General features: G+C 47.2%; 1 protein-coding gene across 1 annotated transcript in view; it reads left to right on the top strand.

Moving 5' to 3' along the window:
* The first annotated feature begins 2,942 nt into the window (after nucleotides 1-2,942).
* Nucleotides 2,943-15,967, top strand: part of WWC3 (WWC family member 3) — a 69,552-nt gene continuing 56,527 nt past the window's right edge. Inside the window, exons 1-4 of the mRNA XM_044911635.1 lie at nucleotides 2,943-2,952; nucleotides 4,300-4,323; nucleotides 8,201-8,277; nucleotides 9,569-9,648. Coding sequence (XP_044767570.1) covers nucleotides 2,943-2,952; nucleotides 4,300-4,323; nucleotides 8,201-8,277; nucleotides 9,569-9,648 — 191 coding nt within the window. The remainder of the gene's footprint in view (nucleotides 2,953-4,299; nucleotides 4,324-8,200; nucleotides 8,278-9,568; nucleotides 9,649-15,967) is intronic.

Raw genomic sequence — 15,967 nt, 5'->3', positions numbered from 1 at the left:
CTAATTTTTAGAGGCAGGTTTCTTATCTCCAGAGTTTCTTTTTTTATAATGTCTTCCTCTGATTTTGGTATCAGGCCTCACAGAATGAAATGGGAAGCGTTCCCTCCTCTTCTCTTCTCAGAAAGAGTTTGTGTGGGATTGGTATTTGATGGAACGTGATAGAATTCACCAGAAAAGCCATCTGGACCTGAGTTCATTGTGGGAATGTTTGTAACTATAAATTCAGTATCTTTAATAGATACAAGGCTATTCAGATGTTCTGTTTCTTCTTGAATCAATTGTGGTATTTATGTGTTTCAAAGAATTTGTCTATTTCATCTAATCTAAAAGTCAATAAACTTTTTTTTTATCAAGGGTTAGATAGTAAATACTTTAGGCTTTGTGGGCCATATGGTCTCCGTTGCAACTACTCAACCTGTCTTTATTGTGCAAAGGCAGCTAGGGACAATACATAAACCAATGTGTGTGGCTTGCTCTGAGAAAAGTGTAAACACAGGTAACAAGCTTGATTCGGCCTGCAGGGAATTTGCCAACTGCTGACCTAAGTTGTCAAGTTTATAAAGCTGTTTGTAGAATTCCCTTACCATTTTCTTAATATCTAGACACTCCAAAGTGGTGTCCTTTCATTCCTGATACTAATAATTTGTGTCTTTTTTTTTTCAAATCAGTGTAGCTAAACTTTTATTGATTGTATTTATCTTTACAATAAACTGGCTTTTGGGTTTTTTTTTTTTTCTTTTCCTGTTTCTTGTCCATTTCTATTTTATTGATTTCTCTTCTTTATTATTTTCTTCCTGCTTCTTAGTTTGGCTTTACTCTGTTCTTCCTTTCCTAGCTTCCTAAAGTAGAAACTTAGATCATTGATTTGAGAGCTTTCTTACTTTCTCACATGACCTCTAAAGGTATGAATTCTTCATTAAGTGCAACTTTAACTACATGCCACAAATGTTGGTATTTTTTCAGTCATTTCAGAATGGTTTCTCATGTCCTTTGTAGTTTCTTTTTTGACCCGGGGTTCTTTAAAAGTCAGTTATTGACACTTGTTAAAGATGTCATGTTGTTGATTTCTAATTGAATCCCATTGTGGTCAGAAACTACACATGTAAGATTTCAGTCTTTGGGATTCTACTGAGATGACTTATGGCCCAGCATATGGTCTCTCTCAGTGGCCTCATAGCGTTAGAAGCCCATGGACTTCGTACTTCCGAGGTCACACCTAGCTGCAGCGGAGGCTTATAACTGTTTCTGAGAGCGTAGGGTTAGCGATTTGAAGCCTTTTAGAAAAGTGACTTGACAGAAGCTAGGTTGAACCATATGAAGTTGTTGTTTTTGTAGCTTAAAAAGGGCTGAATATTGGCAGTCTCATATGATTCAACCTAATAGAATGTTTCTTCCCAGTAGCCTTTAGGGACCTTATCTGTCCCCTAGTTGGGTTTGGTTAAGTCTCCAAAGGCTCTCCAGTCAGTTCTTCTAATAAGAATGGAATGGGAGAAAGACATATCAGAAAAATTTGGCAGGAAGTTTCTTGCCAGTGATTGAAAAAGACAAATTGCCTCAAGGGAAGATTGCCTACTACCCATGCCTCCAAGACTTTGGCTGCAGTGAAGGTGGGGGCTGGGGACCTGAGCCCTTGCGGATGCAGGGTTAGGATGACCATCGAGCACCCCGTTGGATTCCACACCCAGCCCTGGGGGAAGCAAGAGAGGAGGAGTCCCAGGGCAAAGCTGAGCACGCAGATGAAGAGCACTGAGAACTTGTAGTCCTTTAATGCTGGGACATCCCTCAGCATCAGTGTTTGTATTTCCATGGGCTTTTCTCTCCCTTGACATTTGGGCAAGTAGGGAATTGCACTCAGTTATATTCCTTCCTGTGCTCCGTAGAATTTAATGACTGCCCAGTAAAAAAACAATACTCAAGATGCTGTCCTGAGTGGTGCATGAGGAAACCTTTAGTAGAGGAAGCAGATGACTCTGTAGTGTTGACTTGAGATTCTGACACGCTCATCAGAATCCCGACCTGCTAGAAGTGTCTATGTAGACGCGGTCTCTGCATCCACTTGTGGAAGTGGCCTCGGGGGCCACATTGGGCCTGCCTGTTTTCATGAAGGGCTGGAGATGCCAGTGGATTTTGCCAGGGCCTCTCGGCTCATCTGGGAAAAGACTCGGAATGGAATCTAGGACTTAATCTAAGTGCTTTACCAGGTTGCTGCTGTCTCTGGGGTTCTAACGAAGTTCTTTCCAGCTTGCCATTTAACCTGAACTACCAATTACGATGAGGAAAACTCTTTTAGATGACTCAAAGGAATTCTCTCTGGCCACGCCGGTCTCACACAGCCCAGATTGCTGTCAGGGCTAGTCGTCTAAAGCAGGGAGGCGTCTCCGTGCTCTCGTACTGGGAACAGAATAACATCTGGACTTACTTCTCATTACTTCCTTCATCGGCAATGACTTGAAGGGAAAAGAGCCAGTATTCAGTGGGCTAGTGTTATTATCTCTGCATTGTTGGGATTGCAACATTCTGAGGTACATGACGCTGTCTTTGTTGTACACATGAGAAACGATACTGGGAAGGCTAAGTTACTTCTTCAAGTTTACATAGCCAGTAAATGGTAGAGCTTGGACTTGAACCGAGATCTGTTTGTGTACGTGGCCTTCAGTGCCTTGTACTGTTTCCTAGACATGGGAGAGGCAGCGCAAAAGAGCTAATCGTGCTTTTTGAAACACCTTGCCCTCTCATTGTTCAAGTTATCTGGAAATAAAGACCGATTACAAATGGACAAGTCATCTGGCAATTTTGCAGCACTAAAAGGGGCAAATGGAAGGCAGAGCACCATCTGCTTCTTGGCTTTCTTGTGGCCCATGGTAGGATTTAGTTTCCAACAGATACTTATTTAGCACCTGCTGTTGGTAAATACTAAATGTTGGGGACACGATTTATCCCTAATGGCGGATGGTGGGGAAAATAAGGCAATGATGGTGAACAGAGGAATTAACTAAAACAGCCATTTTTAATATTGGAGCAGAAGGGTATGAAGGAGGGTGGGAGTAAGGGAGGTGCATTTCTGCCACACCCTTCACAGATTTCTCCCTGAGTTCTGGAAATCACCAGAATAAAACTCCATTCACTGGAGAGAAGAGATTTTGTGTCAATATTGGGCCATCTGGTATCTTAAGAATATCCAAGCCTTGACCTTTTTTTGTCCCTGAGCAAAACAGGTTCAGATGCTGGCTGGATTTGAGCGTACATGTCCCCGTGAGACTAAGAACCCTACTCTGCTTTATTTCTGGGGGCTGCTCGGTACCCAGGCCTATTTTATGCTCCGTAGAGCGCGGGGCAGGAGCTGCTCAGCCGCTACTTCTCTGCAGCTCCGTGTTGTAGTTTTTTCCTACTTTCTTCACGTGTTGTGTTGTGTTGCTGGCAAAGGAGTTTTATTAAAATTGTTGTAGTGAAAGAATTTCTTGCAGCCTTCAGGATCACTACAAAAATTGAAAAGTGAAAGTACTACCTGACAATTGGAGACCTTTGTGTTTCTTGACTTGGGTGGTTACATTTGTATTTGCTTTGCATTAAGTCACTGTTTTGTACACTTTGCTTCATTAACTTGTTAACATTGCTCATATCTAGCGGTGGAAAGAGGGAGGTCTTTTTCTTTTTTTAAATTTACTTTAAAATTTGTCTCCAGTTGCATGCATTTATTTCATACAGTGAGCGTAATTCTCTCTGGGTGAAGAATGAATTGATTCCTCATCTAGAAGAAGATGCCCTGCTTTCTTCATTGTAATGTGTTCTTCTCTTTGCCTTTCCCACTGAATACGTTTGTTATGTTGGAAGCTTTTATTCTGGAGCTAATCGTTCGGTCTTCCTGAGAAACTTTAGCTTCCGGATGCATTCGGTTGAAGTGTATGACCATTTGCAGGGTAAATTATAGTCTAATCCACAGGTCAGCAAATTATGTGTGGCCTTTGGGCTGACTCTTGTCCACTCTGGCTGTTTATAAATAAAGTGTTATTAGAACACATCCACATCGACTCACTTACCTATTGTCTGTAGTAGCTACAACAGCAGAGTTGAGGAGTTGAGACAGAGACCATATGGCTCACAACACCAAAAGTATTTACTGTCCGGCCTTTTGCAGAAGAAGTTTCCCAACCCCTGGTCTACACCAATAGCTCCGAACCCTGGCTACAGGGTATAATCTCCTGAGGGGCTTTTAAAAGCTGCTGCCTGGGCCCCACTCCCAGAGATTTTGATCTGATTGGTTTTGGGTGGGGCCAGACATTTGTTTGTAAAGCATCCCAGGTGATTCTCAGAGTTGGGAATCCAGTAGTCTAGATTGACTTGTGATGGTCCCTTCCAGCAGCAGGCATATGACTTTGTTATCCTAGCTCCTAGGAACTACCGGAAGTCTGCACCAAAAGTATCTTTGGGTGGTTGGGAGAGTTGGCCTAATCTCCCGTGAGAAAGCGCTGACCCACCCTGAATTCCTGGGTTAGGTGGTGGTGAAGCTTGACCTTATCAGTTAGCAGTTTTGCCAACATTCTTTCTGAGGCTTTAAGCCCATCCCACAAAGACTGTCTTCCACTGGTTATCCTGGAGAGGGTTTCTCCTCTACTGTCTAGGTTGGGATGATGGCCACAGTCCATCCGTTCAACCTTTTGTTTTACTTCATGCAAGCATGTTGGAGCTGGCAGGAGAAAAATGGATCACGCAGCGTTTTTCACAGGTTATTAGTTGGTAAGACTCAATCTTGAAGGTGATTGCAGAGCATCCGTGTCTATTGAGAGATAATCCCCTAGTCCGCCCTAGAGAACATTTCTGAGAGAATGCTTGGTTTGAATTTGGTGGCATCCTGTGTTATTTCTCTAGGTCACCTCTGAGTGGGCTTGTTCGATTTTTTTCTTCCTTTGCTTATGGTGCCTTTAAAAAAACAAATGTCATGTCCTCTGTTGGCCTGGGTTATTTACATGCGTGCCTTTGTCGCTGCTCTGGTAAATTAGTACCTGTCAGCATGGGAACTGTCAGGGCTTGCCGTCCTTTCTGCCAGAGTTCTCTTGGCTTCCTTGAGCACCTCCCTACAGTGCTGACGCCTGGAGGTGCACACTTGGTCCTAAGGAGCGGTCTGCCCAGAGCACGTCTTCCGAGAAGCGTGTCGTCCCCTCAGGTGATCTCAGGTTCTCACAGCACAGAGGAGGCCTGTGTGGAGCAGGGAAACAGGGAGGCAGAGACAGACAGACACAGCACCATACGTGTTTTCCCTTTTCAGTATGCCATAAAATCGAAATCCAACGTCAGTACTGGAGTCTGCAGCATCTAAGTGCTGGAGGGCCATGCATTCTCCCGCTGGGAGAGCTGATCTGATTGAAGAATCGTGGGCAGCTGGCCCACAGGAGCCCAAGTGTCAGACAGAAGTCCCTTTTTGACTGATGCAGATCGAGTCACTACAAACTTAGTCTCTGTCAAGTGGGGAAATGTAATCATCGTCTCTCACAAAGATTTTGTTAAAAGAGATTTATTTTACTTTAGAGAGACAGAGAGTGAGCAAGCGCAGGCAGGGGGTGGGGTGGGACAGTCAGAGGGCGAGAGAGACAGAATCCCAAGCAGGCTCCATGCTGAGCACGGAGCCTGATGTGGGGCTCAATCCCACAACCCCGAGATCACGACCGAGCAAAATCAAGAGTCGGATGCCCAACCAACTGAGCCACTCAGGCGCCCCACTCTCACACAGATTTTATGAGAATAGATGAAATAAATGTGAAAGGCACCTTCTAATAGCAAGGTCTAATAGTTTACGTTGCTGTGGTCCAGGTAGACCGTAACCTTGTTCTTACATCCCCCAAAGTACTACCATATGCCTGAGTGGACTCCTTAAGCTGTTTAATAGTAGTGCCCACTCAAGTCTTCAAGAGAGAAGAAAGCTTTAGAGGTGAGAGTCTGATATTTATCATAAACCTTGAGATTGGAGACATGTCTTAACAGAGAAAGATAATTCTTTTTTTTAAACGTTGTGGAGCGTGTGCCGTTAAAAATGGAGCCTGGAGTCCTGAGGTATTCCTTGGACTCCAGAGATGGGTTACGTTGGACTTACTGGCAGAGGTAAGGAACTAAGAGTTTGTCTTTATAAGTTCAATTATATTATTAAAAGTTATGCCAGTGTTCACAACTCTCCTCAGTATTTGAAGATAAATGCACTTGCTGTTTTAGGTACTTGAGTTGCCTTTTCCCTCCTCCCAGTCCTTGAATTTTACAATTTTAGAGACCGTAGCAAAGCTAACCTTGAATGCTACCTACATAAGTAAAACCTATTCTGTCATTTAGGATGGTTTCAGCTGTAAGTAACACAAAAGGCTGACTCCCATGGACCCGGACAAAGGACATCTCTTGTCCCATTAACTGAATCCTCCGGCAGTGGGCTGGATTCGGAGCTCAGTGAGGCCGTGGCTTATCAGGCTCCCTCCCCCTCCAGGACTGGGCACACGCCGAGTCTCCCAGGGGAGAGGTGCATCCCCAACAAGCTCAGGGTCCCGTGAGTTAGGAAGGAGAACTGGGGGACAGGTTGCTGTGTGTTTCTCAAACTGTATCCTGTTATCTCAAGTCTCTCTGCTAATTTTCCCTATGAAATTGCGTAGGAGTTTTGTGGCGACGATTTCAGACCCTGGTTACTGCTGTTTAACATTGCAGTTAACTTCCCTGGACTTGGGTAATGGGGTTCCTTTCTATCCCATATGGGAACAATCCCAGGTGATAACTGTGGGCATTGTCTTCCTCAAATGCAGGGTGACACACAGGGAAGTGAGGAGTCCGCGAGCCCTGGGCTCATTGGCTTCTTATCTGGGTCCAAGTGGAAGTCCCCTCGGCTCGGGTCTGGGAAAGCTTTAAGTCCCAGGAGTTTAATGTGGAGATTTTACAGAAATGATTTCTGACTCTTAAGGGCTTTGTATAAGGTGTGGCTTTCAGTACTGATCTTAAATGAAGCCAAAGAGTCTGTCAAGATGGAAGTTGTAGGGTTTGTAAATAGTCTTCATCTGAGAAAGAATTCTATTTTAAAAATATCTTACTCCATGTCTTCGAGAGATTACAATTCTAAATATAAGAACATTTGAGATAAAGTTGGCAAAGGCTTAGCTCTTCCAGATATTTATTTCTAGTAGATTCTAATGGTTTGAAATTCTGACTGATAGGGACTTCAGTAGTAAGTTCTTTATAGAACTGGTTTTTAAAGAGCTGTCCGAACTGCTCAAATTCACTTCGGATGTAGTTCTAGTTGAGGCTATTAAAACAATCTTGCTGTGTAAGCCGCTTGATGACTTTGAGCCATCCTCTCTGTTACAAAGGCAGGAAATTATTTTGAGCTAGTTTCTAGCCGTTGGCACCTAGTTACCTGAATGACAGTCACCCTTCAGTAGCCAGATCAAAGGAGTCAAGGAAAGATGCTGGCACTGCAGATGGGTCTTCTGAGCACGTGAAGTTACTGTCAGTGACCCGGAGGCAGGTCACACCAGCGTGGGGTGGCCGCAGATGAAGACAGGGGAACGCCCCACCAGCTAGGGCAGGGCTAGACCACGTCAGTGCCGCACACAAGCGGACGGCTTCCGCAGCCTAAGAGAGAGGAGACAGAAGCGTCAAGAAAAAGCAGTGCAGGGAGGCGAGCAGGGCGGTAGCGATGGCAAGCAGCCGCTAAGGGCTCGAGCTGCCGGATCGCTGGCAGGGCTCTTGCCGTCTGGCTGGCTGTGCTCGGCACACAGCTCGGCAGCCCTCCGCGTCGCGTTCACCCCCACGTACCGGCTGTTCGTACTCACCACGCTGTGGCTCTTCGGGAGTTGGAGCCCCGCGTGCTGCGCTGTGGAAGGAAGCACTTAGCTGTGTGGTGTGTTCTAGCTAAACACGCAGCACAACACGCCGTGCACCTTCACCCCCTGCAACCCCACTGAGTGTATCTGTGGTTTTTAACCCTAGTAATTTTGCAGTCGAGTTTTGGTTTACCGACAGCCATCTATTTTCTCGTGTGGAATCACGTAGAAAGGCCTCACGAAGAAATCAAACATCAAGATTTGAGGATGTGAGATGTTAATTCCTTAGGAGCCAGTGCCAACTTGTAAATCGGAGACTTAGAATTAATTATCGATTTTAGAAGTTCCTGTCTATGTGTATTTACTTATTTTAAAGGATCCATTATAAAATAAAATATTTTCCTTCTGTTTAGCCTTCTCTGGATATTCAGCAAATACAAAGTACGACCCATATCAAATTAAAGCAGAAATAGCAAGTCGTCGGGATAGGGTGAGTAAAATGAGTGCTTTCACAACTAGAAGCCCCATATGTATTTTTATGTACTATTGCTTATCATGGTTCACTTAATGGTGGTCAGTGTGTCTAACACTCATATTTTGGTTAAGATTTTCAGTTTTGTGGATTATCATTACATTTGGTTTTATTCTTCACTTTTTTCTAAGAGGAGGGGGAAAGTTTTTTTTTTTAAGATTTTCTATTATTTATTTGAGAGAGAGAATGAGAGAGAGAGCATGAGAGGGGGGAGGGTCAGAGGGAGAAGCAGACTCCCTGCCGAGCAGGGAGCCCGATGCGGGACTCGATCCTGGGACTCCAGGATCATGACCTGAGCCGAAGGCAGTTGCTTAACCAACTGAGCCACCCGGGCGCCCGGGAAAGTTTCTTTTTGAAACCACAGCCCATCTAACAAAAAATCGCCTGTATCCCTCTGTGTTTTTCAGAGAGCTAGACTCCTCCCACCCAGTTTGGAAAGATTAGGTGACATTAGGCCCTGATCTCAAAGGACTGCTTCCCTTTATTAGTGGGATGGCAGCCTTGACCCTCAGAAGCTTTGGAATCTGCCGGTCTTCCCCGGTTGCTGTATTCCTAGGGAAATCCTTCCTGCAGTGGCATTTGACCAGACGGTTCTGATGCTCCTTCCCAGTGACACCGGAATCCGTTATGTGCCACCCCGTTTCATCCCTCAGTCCCTTATCTTGGTTGTGTGGGAAGGGGGACATCTTGGAAACGAAGCCGCCTCTTCTGGTGTGTCTCAGTGCAGGGGTTCTCAGGATCTAGCGCACCTGAGAAAAACACCTGCGGCGTTGACGAAACATGCGAGCCGCCAGGTCCAGCCCCTGAGTCTTGACACAGGCCTGCAGTGGGTGCTCAGTCTGTTGAAGTAAGCACTCAGGGGATTGACTTTCCCTAGTGGGACAGCATGCTTTCAGCAACAGCACTTCACGTGTGGGATCTAAGTAGTAAGCAGAGGGAAGATGAAACGAGTATGGCGTAGTTCGCTGATTGGAATGTGTAAATCACTACCTTGAGAAAGAAAGCAGTTGCCGGTTCCACAGAGGCAGGAACGTGTCAGTGATCTGGGATTCTTGTATCTAAGGAGACACTCCTTCCAGGATGGCTGCTGTGTATGCCCGAGGATGGAAATTCGTGGAGAGGATAGATGATCCAGTGGGTCGTGAGCCGATCAGGAACTTAGATGACAGTGCTAACAACTGTAGAAGTCATTTTCACCACAGCTTTTTTTTGGAAAAAAAAAAAAAAAAACAACGTAATTTGTCTTTAGCTTTCCAGATTAAAACGAGAGCTGACCCAGATGAAGCAAGAACTGCAGTACAAGGAGAAGGGGGTGGAGACCCTGCAAGAGTGAGTTGCCCGTGATCCCGGAAGGGGCGCTTTTCCTGCGATTTCCTCTTGGGCTCACCTGTGTGGTGTCTGCGCATGTGTCCTCAAGCTGCGTGGGCGTTCCCTTTTATGCTTTATTTATGCTCCTTCCCCCCAATCCTAAGCCTCAGAATCTTTCTTTTCCTTGAAGATACTTGGTTCCTTTAAGTGGAGCTACGTGGGAAACAAGACCTTTATTTTCTACTTATTCACGTTCTCTGTAGCTGCACCGTCCAAGACGCACGTGGCTGTTTAAATTTGAACTCCAGTCTTGTTCGTTTTAGCCTCAAAATTGTTTGTTCTAAAACTCAAATTTAAAATGAATTAAAGTAATTGAAATGAAATAAAATTAAAAATTTAGAACCCCAGTTACATAGCCACATCTGAAATGCTCGGTTGTCACTGTGGCTAGTGTAGATTTTCTCTACCTTGGCACGATTGACATTTTGGACCAGATGACTCTTCGTGCATCATAGGATGTTTAGCTCTGACCCCCTGGATGCCGGTAGTACCCTCTCACTTGTGACAGCCACAACTCTCTCTAGATGTCAGATGTTTCCTGGAGGGCACATGAGCCCCCAGTGGTTCTCAACTTGGATAGCACAGATACTTGGACATTCCCATCGTCACAGAACATCCTATTGGACAGTCTGGTCTATAAGTCTTCTTCCTATTGGCATCTTTACAGTTAGAACTTTATCCCTACTAAGAGTTTGGGGTTGAATTTCTTTTTTGTGAGCTACATTAAGTCAGCAAATTCAGTGAGCAAAAGTTATTTTATAAATGGTGATCTTACTCTTCCGAAAGAATTGATTTTCTTTTTTTTTTTTTAAGATTTTATTTTATTTATTTGAGAGAGAGAGCACAAGAGGGGGTGGGGTCAGAGGGAGAAGCAGACTCCCTGCTGAGCAGGGAGCCCGATGCGGGACTCGATCCCGGGACTCCAGGATCATGACCTGAGCCGAAGGCAGTCGCTTAACCAGCTGATCCACCCAGGCGGCCAAGAATTGATTTTCTCGAGCCATACCACCCTGAACACGCCCGATCTCGTCTGATCTCGGAAGCTAAGCAGGGTCGGGCCTGGTTAGTACTTGGATGAGAAAAAGGGTATCATATGCTTGTTGATCGGTCGAGAGTCCATTCTCTCTGGATTCAGAGCCTGTCTTCACTTGCTGAACTTGAGCATGTGCTTCATGAAACCGTCTGTGTCTACTTTTCTCATCAGTCAGTGGGGATGGGATGGTTTTAGCTAGGGCTGCTCTGACAAAATCCCAGAGACCAGGGGGCTTAAACAGCGGACATTGATTTCTCATGGTTCTGGAGGCTAGAAGTCCAAAATCAAGGCACTGGCAAATTTGGTATCTGGCGAGGGCCTGCTTCCTGCCTCCTGGCCCTGTCTTTACGTACTACTGGTGGGGAGCTCTGGTCTCCGGTGTCTCTTCCTTTTAAAGACACTCGCCCTGTCATGGGGACCCCACTCTCATGACCTCATCTAACTCTCATTGCCCCCCCCAAAAGGCCCCATCTCCATATACCATCACATTAGGAGGTAGGGCTCACCTTGTGAACTGTGGGGGGCCAGGCCCCTTCAGTCCAGAGCAGCGATCATTGGGCCAAATAGTCCAGAGGGCAGCACCAGAGCTTGCTGTAGTCAGCCTTCAGCAAGTGGCCGGGGTCCGTGTGGTTACTCTTCTTGGGAAGGGTGGGCAGCGTGCCACTCTCTTGAATCCTGTGTGCACATGCAACACAGTGTGCCCCATTGCTCTTTATAGGGAAGTGATACAAGAATGTCAGTGTTTGACAAGCATAATTATCTCAGCCTCATATAAAGGGTAATTACCGGGCATGTCAAACCCTGTTGTTTAATACTAGGTTGAGATTCACTTTCTTAATCATCCAGGATTGTTTTGGTTGATGATTTGTTTGCCCATTTTTATTTCAGGGCTTATCTATTAAGGACTTACAGGCACCAAGGGAGTCACAATAGAAAGGGGAGCTGGGTCCTGCGGAGGGGCACTTGGACTTGGCTCTCTCTGGCCCTGAGACCTAACCGTGCCCTCTGCAGGTCCCGCCACACGGTGGATTTTGGTAATCCCGTCCACATACTTAGTGTGACCTGGGGTCTTTTAACCCTACCGTCAGCTTTTTGCTTCTCTACCATTATCCAGCAGTGTGTGTGCACGTGTGTGTGCCCGCGCACTTTCTCCCGTGATTTCAGTCCATGATGGGGGTTCCTTTAATTAGTCCTGGTCAGCACAGCTTCTTTAAAAAGTTTCCCTTAGGCAAAGCAATCTTCTTTTTCAATATCGGTTACCGGTTTTGTTGCTCATCTTGTCCGTCTGCCCCAGTGCTTCCCAGCACACCAGTACATGTCCTGTAATTTTACCCCCATGGCCAGCCCACCTCCAGATGCTCAGATGCCTGCTAGGCTGCGTCCGTGTGTGCTGGGGCCACACTTCCCCGTGTCACTTCTGCTAAAGGGCCAGATACAAAGTAAGCAGAAGCAGATCATTTCATTTGGGAGGTCTTCTAAAGTTACTAGGGCTGTCTGCTTGAATCGGAGATTGATGCCATCCTTTCCTTTGGCCACGCAGTAGCTTTCTCTCATTACCAGGGAGCGCGGACACTTCCCAGGGTCTCCAGATCATATGACGTAACTGAATGCTAGGCATTGTGTGGGCTGCACATTTCAGATGGGTCCCTTCTCCCTTGTAGAAGCTCTGGGGAAGGTGATGGAGGTTTGGGGCGGTTCAGGAACACTCTGAAGCCACACAGGACCCCTGAGCCTCAGAGGGGAGCCTGGCCCAGCACCTTTCCCCGCCTGCTCTGGCTTCGGGAGCAAGATTGCTGGGCCTGGGGCCCGTCCCTCTGGCCTCCACCACTCTGGCCATGGCCGTTTCCTTCTCTGAACACAGAGGGTCTCCCGCCCTGGCAACTGAAGGCTGGGGGCTAGAAAAGCAAAGGTGCTGGGGCTCAGGGGGCCGAGGAAACCCCTTGCCCTCGGCGCCTCTAGGAAGTCAGTTTATCGTTCGTAGTGGAACAAATTTCAAGAAGAGGCAGAGGCGGCCTTGGTTTGTCCAGGTTTATGGGATGGGAGGCAGCCAGTGCAGGGAGAGCTTTGACTGGACCCCTGCAGGGGTAAACGTGTCCCTGCCCAGGGGACCGTTCTCCCTCCCTCCCAGAGCCTGTGGGGATGCCCGCCCTCCCCGGGGGAGGTCGAGGAGTGGCATGGGAGAAGGTTCTGGACCCAGCCTTGGTTCTGGGGGACTCACTGAGGCTTTCCAGCGAGAGCTGCCCCGAGAGGCAGTGTTTAACCGGCTGTTTAACTATATGCGCTCACTCTGTCCTCCCAGGAAGGAGACAAAACAGGGGCACACATGCCATGCTTAAAATTCTTGGCAAGTAAAAAATAATCTCGTAACCTTCCCCTGAATTACACAGGCTATGTAGGAGACGAAAACAGCCTCATTATTTTTCTGGTATTGAAGACTGCCTCTTATGCTTCCATCAAATCATGCCAGCTTGGTAATTTTATTGAGAAATTTTGAAAACTTTGTGAGCATTGATAATGTGATCACCCTACCCCTACTGTAAAATCCTAACTCTAAGCACAGGTAATACCTGAGCCGTGGTATGGAAAAGGGCTTCTTGGATGTTATTACCAATGTTGATTTAAGGCAGAGACCCTAGATTTTCCTCCAGAAAATTTTCTGCTGTTCTTGCTTCCCAGAATATCCAGGATATTCTTTTCCAGAGCACGTCGCCAGGAGTTTAGCCGCTTATAACATTTTAAACTCTTACTTGTTTATCTTGGTGAACTTTCCTGGCTAGCAAGGAAATCCATCATTATGCTTGGGTCCAAGTGAAGGAAAAAGAACCTTTTGTATTTTTTTTTTTTTAAAGGTCTATGTATGTTGTTAATTTTTATAAATGGGAGCTGGCCATGAACACAGTTTCTGGGTTAATGATAGAATTAGGTACGTGTGTGTGTGTGTGTGTGTGTGTGTGTATATGTGTAATAGATATAAACTTTTAATGATGGAAAATGTCAAACATACACCAAAGTAGAAAGAACGGTAGCATGGAGCCCTGCTGTACCCTTCACCCCACCTCACCAGCCAGCCACACGGGGGCCAGTCGTGTTTTGTCTGTCAGCCCATCGCCTCCCCCAAACCCTTAATGCCTTATTGAGGCAAATCCCAGAATCATTTTGAATCCACAGATAGCTCTTCTAAAGTTAGGGGTCCCTTTTGAAAACATAGCTATAAACGCCTGTGCCCCACTGAATAGTCATCTTTTAACATCATCCCTTCTCCAGCAAGTTTTCCCATTTCTCCGGCGTGTTTGGGTCCAGCTTTGGATGAGGCCTGCAAAGTATGTTTGGTTGGTGTGTCTCTGAATTTCCACTCCCCTGTCCTTTTTTTTTTCTCCTTTCTGACAACTTACTTGTTGAAGAAACCAATTTGCTCGTCCTATAGAATTTCCCTGATACTGGGTTTTGCCGCTTCGCCGCACATTTCCCATGTTCCTCCGTCCCCCGCTACTTACGCAGACTAGTGCAGTTAGTTCGAGAGGCTTGATCTGATTTGAGCCCAAGTTCTTTTTCTATTCTTTTTTGGGGGCGAAGTCTCTCTCGTAGCCGGCGGTGGTGGTACTTCCATCGGGAGCTGCAGACTCCGGTTGTCTCCTGCTGTGACGTGGAGAGCTTCAGTGGGCCCTGGCGTGGTCAGCCTCATCCATCCATTCATAACGTGGCCCATCAGCTTTACATCCGATGCTGTGCACGCGTACAAATGAAAGAGCTCAGGATAAGTTCCCAAAAGTGGGTCTGCTGGGTCAAAGGGTAAATGCATCGGTTGTATTTAGGAGATGTTGCCAAAACCCCCTCTCTAGGGGTTGTGCCCTGTTGCCTTCCTACCACTAACAGAGGAGTTTCTCTTGCCACGGCTGTGCCGACAGAATGTGTTGTCACGCTTTTGCGTTTTTGCCAGTCTCATAGGTGAGAGATAGTTATCTCAGTGTAGTTGTAACTTGCGTTTCTCTTGAGGCCCTTTATAAAAGTCTTTGGAAAATAGGAGCAGCGTTTTTGAGTACGAAAGTCTTTAGAAAAATTGATCTTTTGCAGTGAAAATGCTGCTGGGCTGCGCTGCCCTCAAGTTTCTGAAGGTTGTTTGGAAAAATGATCTTAATGTAACTTGTTAGCAACATCCAGGGGCAAAGGCGGAGGACTCAGGAGCAGGATGTGCGCAGTTTCCCAAATGGGTGATGTCCAAGAATGTGCTGAGTGTGCCAGTAGGTGTGGGAGATTTCCCTCTCTAGTTATTCTAGATCTCCTGGAGATACGGAATGTACCTCGTGTTAGATTTCGAGTTGTCCCGCAGCCAGAAAGCTCATTTAACGTTGCTTCACCCCGAGTTTCCCACGCTTACGTGCCACTGAAGCCTCTTTCCACCAGGACACCTGTACGGTCCCCGCGTGCTGGTGTGATGGCCCAAAGCACTCCGGGAGGGGGGCACCATCCTGCCCACCTTCTTAGCGACCGGTGCCACACCTGGCCCCGTTCCCTTCCCGCGGCTTCTGCCATCGTCGCTGTTATGGCTCACCATTCTCCTGCTGTAGTCGTGGGGACTCTTACGGTGTCTCCTGTGCTTACGGCTCCCTGGGGCTTTCTCTCTCACTTAGATACAGTCCCCACTACCCTGTCCTGACCTCATTTCCCCCGGTGTCACCCCCCCCGGCCACCCTGTGGCTCTCCCCACTGGAACGTGTAGCTCCCTGTGCCTGGGACAGTCTTTCTCCCAAATTCCACACACCTGTTCCCTCCCTGCTGTAGTTTTCTGCACAAATGGTGTCTCACCAAGATCCTCACTTAAGCAACGGCTCTAAAAAGGACCCCTTTCTGTCACACTCTGTCCTGGACGCTGGATCCCTTTTCCTTAAGGCACTGACGGCTGCCTGTCCTAGTGATGTACTCCGTCTCCTTGACTAGCATACCGCCGCCTGAGAAGAAGGACTTCGCTTTGTTCCCTGCGCGGTCCTCAGGACACAGACAGTTGCAGGCAGAGGGCAGGGCCGAGTGGCACGCGGGGACGCTGCCCCAGGTGCTGTGCCGAGTGGCTGGGGTTGTGGCTCGCGGCTGCCGGGAGCTGCTGTGTGGTCCATGTCACTGTTGGACACTGGCGTCCTCTGGGGGAGGGCCTGGGCTGCCCCGTACCACCGGGGCGGGGGGGGGGGGGGGGGGGGGGGGCCCCCCTTCCCGCCCCCGCCTGTCCTTGACGCTGCCCCCCCCCCCCTTTTTTCT

The sequence above is a fragment of the Neomonachus schauinslandi genome, chromosome X, assembly GCF_002201575.2.
Source record: "Neomonachus schauinslandi chromosome X, ASM220157v2, whole genome shotgun sequence".
NCBI lineage: Eukaryota > Metazoa > Chordata > Mammalia > Carnivora > Phocidae > Neomonachus > Neomonachus schauinslandi.
The sequence above is the reverse complement of the archived record's forward strand: the minus strand, read 5'-3'. Positions and strand labels throughout refer to the sequence as shown.